This window comes from Pristiophorus japonicus, chromosome 3, assembly GCF_044704955.1.
Source record: "Pristiophorus japonicus isolate sPriJap1 chromosome 3, sPriJap1.hap1, whole genome shotgun sequence".
In the NCBI taxonomy this organism is placed as follows: domain Eukaryota; kingdom Metazoa; phylum Chordata; class Chondrichthyes; family Pristiophoridae; genus Pristiophorus; species Pristiophorus japonicus.
Window position 1 is genome coordinate 111,672,630 of NC_091979.1, and position 4,416 is coordinate 111,677,045.

At 39.8% G+C, this 4,416-nt stretch overlaps 1 protein-coding gene across 1 annotated transcript in view; it reads right to left on the bottom strand.

Moving 5' to 3' along the window:
- Positions 1-3,580, bottom strand: part of klhl41a (kelch-like family member 41a) — an 11,371-nt gene extending 7,791 nt beyond the window's left edge. The window contains exons 1-4 of the mRNA XM_070875704.1: positions 2,360-3,580; positions 1,788-1,945; positions 678-785; positions 404-589 (exon numbers count right to left, since the gene is read on the bottom strand). Coding sequence (XP_070731805.1) covers positions 404-589; positions 678-785; positions 1,788-1,945; positions 2,360-3,484 — 1,577 coding nt within the window. The 5' untranslated portion in view covers positions 3,485-3,580. The remainder of the gene's footprint in view (positions 1-403; positions 590-677; positions 786-1,787; positions 1,946-2,359) is intronic.
- Between the last annotated feature and the right edge of the window lie 836 nt (positions 3,581-4,416).

Genomic DNA, 4,416 nt, shown 5'->3' on the forward strand with positions numbered 1-4,416 from the left:
CCTGGGCCTGATAGCGAGAGAGAGAGAAAAAGTTTCGGATCCTTATGTCCTGCACCACACGCATGGAATGATTCGGCCGGGAGGGGAGGCGGAACTTGTCACCTGTCGATCAAAAACGTGCAGGAGGGGAAGGGGCTGTCAAAAACAGTGCAGTACAATCGTTAGTCCCGTTCAGAGAAGGGCAGTAGAATTTTCAATAAGTTTTGTAGGGTGGAAGATGGGAGGCCGGCCAGGAGTTAATAGTTTAAACCTGTGCCCCCATGTCCTTCTCTCAATTTAAATTAGTATTCCAGATTTAGATTTTGCAGCTCCTTAACTACCTTAAATACCTCTACAAGATCACCTATCCGACATCTCATTTGCAAACTGAAAACACTAATTTCATATTTTTGGTTTCACTCACTTATTATTCATGATGTCATATGTTTCAACTGCAGCGGTCAAGCCTTCGTCAGTGACCCCTCCAACAACCCAGATTTTGCTTTCATGTACAGCAGCTCCAAACATGGCACGCGCTGTCTTCATAGCTGCCAGTTCCCTCCACTCCGATTTTTTAGGATTGTACACAAACAACTTGTTGACACATTTACTGTGGATAAATTAGAAACCTGGTTAAATGATCAATTGTGCCAGCCTGGAAGTAATCTATAAATGTGCACAACCTACATGATACTTACGTGTCTTCAGCCTTCCCGCCAATAAGGTAGATTAATCCATTGTGTGAAACCACAGAGTGGCCATAAATCTTAAGCGGGAATGCTTTGGATTCATTCCATTTTAGCTCGCTGAAAAAAATAAAACTTGCATCATACTGAAATTCTCATTGTTCCCTTTAGTAGTCGAGGTAATGTTTATCAGATTGAAAAATTACAACATTGGTTCACAACCCTGGTTTGCTCAAAGATATGCTAAGTAGTGATGTTTCTGAAGATGAGGGAGATTAGCACACAAAGTAACCTATTTGCATACTAAGTCTAAATATGAAAAAGCGTGTCATTAGATTGCCAGTGATTAAACATCAGCTCCAAGTTGCATATTGTCAATTGGAATGGCGAAAGATAGTCAAATCTGTTTCAAATGTCAGGGCTAGCGCCATTATCATATCTCTTGAGATGGAATCACATTTCTGTAAATAAAATGAAGTTGTTCAACACTACAGTTGTTAAAACAACATCTGAAAGCCAAGGTCAAGTACCAAACGTCTCCTTAATATTCAACAGCACAATAAACAATGAAAATCGGACAAAAGAAAGCTAGGCGTTTTTTTCAAAAACTTGATAGTTACTGGCCGCAATGGCACAACTGGTATGGGTAGTCTGAGCTTTATGCGAAAAACTACCTTTCCCTTAGTGATGCATCAGTCTTCGTTATCAATCTCAAGTTGCACCTTGTAAATGCCACAAAATATACAAATAACAACATCTAAACGTTGCAGCCAATTCCCAAAACTGACCCAACCAATCCGATTGTGGGCCCTATTTAAATGGATTGATCGAGGCTAAAATAATCCTATTACGGACGGGCTAATATTCGTAATGACAGTATTATTTTATGTTAATATATTGGTCTTACTCAATAATTTATTCACGATTAATATTAAATGATAAAATAATTGAAATGACACCCAATATTATGCAAAATTTCAAGAAAAAGAATGTTTCTATTTAACGACAACGGTTTTGCTGCAGCATTTTGTTACGTCATTGTATGCATTAATGATATGTATAGCCTGTTAGAAATTATTCAAAGCTAATATATCGTTTAAAGGGAAAACAATCTGAATTTACTTCAGGTCATAGCACCATACTGAATCCAGCGTTTGTTCATTTTGAAGATCCTTGCCGCCAATCACATAAAGGAAATTCTCTGTTTCTCCCATCCCAAAGAGGCATCTGGCTGAAGGCAGCGGTGGCAAGCCATCCCATTCACCAGCGATGCTGTCAAACTAACGCATAAAACAAGGGATTTTAATTTGTGACCGAATTCTTTACAGATTTAATTCGTTTACAAATGCATTCATAGATCCGATAGAATTTGAGAAATTTGCTTTGCAGCACATTAATTTAATTAAATTGTCACATTTTGCACAAGATTGTTTAATAATACCAATTTCCACAAATATTTCTGAACAGAACAGAAAACAAAGGGGGGGAAGAGGATACCTTAAAACCGAGTTGGTCGCTTAAAAACGTTTTAAATTACTAAATTCATTTTTGTGGATTTTAGATGGAATGTTTTTGGAAATATTTTGAAATAAATTACGAACTTCTAATAATATTACAGAAAAGTTCCAAATGTATACTTTTGCAAGGAAGCTAAAAATATAACTAATTTCACAACTGAATAGATTTATTTATACCTCAAAGAAATAGCAGTGGTAAGGATGTTCTTTAACTTCTTCATCCACGTATAACCCACCAACAACAAAAATTCGGTTTCCCTTTGTAACTAAACTAACATGGTTTCTGGGAATCTGATCATCTACTGCAGCCAGAAAGCATTCATTTAGATTTGGATCATATGCCACCGCCGCTGTATCATTAATGAACATGATCATCTCCTTGACGAACATGCCATGTCTGGGAATGTCATTCAGGAAACCAGGGAGCAGATCTTCATCACCCACGTCACCGTTAACCAGATCTTCATCGCCCTCTCCTTTCTTCACGTTTTTGTCTCCTTTAGCTGGCTCGGGAAGTTTCCCAGCAAAAGCATCTTTTATCATCTGAATCTTCTTCAGCAGATCGGGATTAGCCTTAACAATGCTATCTTTTTCAACATGGTCTTTGACATATTTCTCAGCCATAAGACGAAAACGGATGCAGTCAAAGATTTCTCCTAAACTTTTGACCCTGTTCTCTTTGTCGGTTCGGACCCATCTCATTGCAGCTTCAAATACAAGCTCTTCCTTCTCCACATTTAAAGTGTCATTCGCAATTATGCCGATGAGCTCATACGAGGCAAGTTGCATAAAATCCTCACCTTTACAGATTTGTTCAAAACGAGCGGACGCATATTCGCGGGCAGCAATGGCAAGCCGAGGACAATCAAGAAGTAGTCCCAGCCTGAATATGGCCAGACAGTTGCTGACAGATAGCTTTTCTTGAAGATAGGTGACACACAGTGTGAACACGGAGGGGATCTGAAAGCGGCTGGACACAGCAAAAATATTTTGCACGTTCTCATCGGTCAGTTCTATCTCAGAAGAATACAGGTACTTAATGATCATATCCACGGTATTTTCGTCAACATCTTCCAGAACCACCTCACGTTTCTTCTCCTCATTTTCGTCTGAAAAGAAATACTCACGGAAGTATGGGCTGCACGCTGCCAGGATAAGTCGGTGGCAAGGGAAAAGCTTATTGCCAACCTTCAGGGAGCAATCAATAAATTTGTTCTCATCTAATAGTTTTTTTAGTCCATCCTGAAGTAGGGTGGTTTGATAGAGCCGAGATTCTTCCCTTATATCTTTACGAGGGTCCATTGTAAAGTAGATTTGGAGGCTAAAAGAGCAGGTGGCGTTTGCCGCACTCGGTCTGGCTGAAAAAGGCAGATCGCTGTGGCTTGCTGCACTTGAAGAGCTTGTAATTTAACTCTACCAGCTAAATATAGAGAGAGACTCCTTCACGTTGGAATTCAGGTTAACCGATGTGGAAAATACTGGCAGCTGCTGCAGACGGAAAGAGACAACTGCGATCGGCTTAGGAGTAAAACAAGAGAGGCAGGCTATCACTATAGGGAACGATTACTAAGGGAATTAAATTTAGTTATTTTTATAATATTTGAACAGCGTCATGGCTAGTGTGCAATAGCGCCATAAATATCGCATATTACGGGGTAAATCCTTCTACCAACTTCTAGTGCCAACTCTCAAATCACAAGTCACACCCACACAGTTGCCACCAGTTACTCACAAATGCTCTTTGGGTGTTGATAAAAGGCTTTAAGAGTTCTTAGAATCGCGTTTAACATTTGCAAAACAAACTTTAAGGGCATTACTTTAATAGTCTAATTATGACTATTACACCGGAATGTAGAACAACGGAATGTACTACTCAAGCATCTCATGCTATGATGTCTCTGTCTTCATCATCGTAAAATTTAGACGAGGTTGCTGAGGTTTACAAATATGCTTTCCAAATGTTAATCTACAAGAACTTATACATTTGACTAATCATTATCATAGGCAGTCCCTCCGAATCGAAGAAGACTTGCTTCCACTCCTGACGTGAGTTCTTTGGTGGCTGAATAGTCCAATCCAAGAGCCACAAACTCGGTCACAGGTGGGACATTTAGTCGTTGAGGGAAGGGGTGGGTGGGACAGGTTTGCCGCACGCTCTTTCCTTGCTTGCACTTGATTTCTGCACACTCTTGGCATTGAGACTTGAGGTGCTCAACGCCCTCCCGGATGCACTT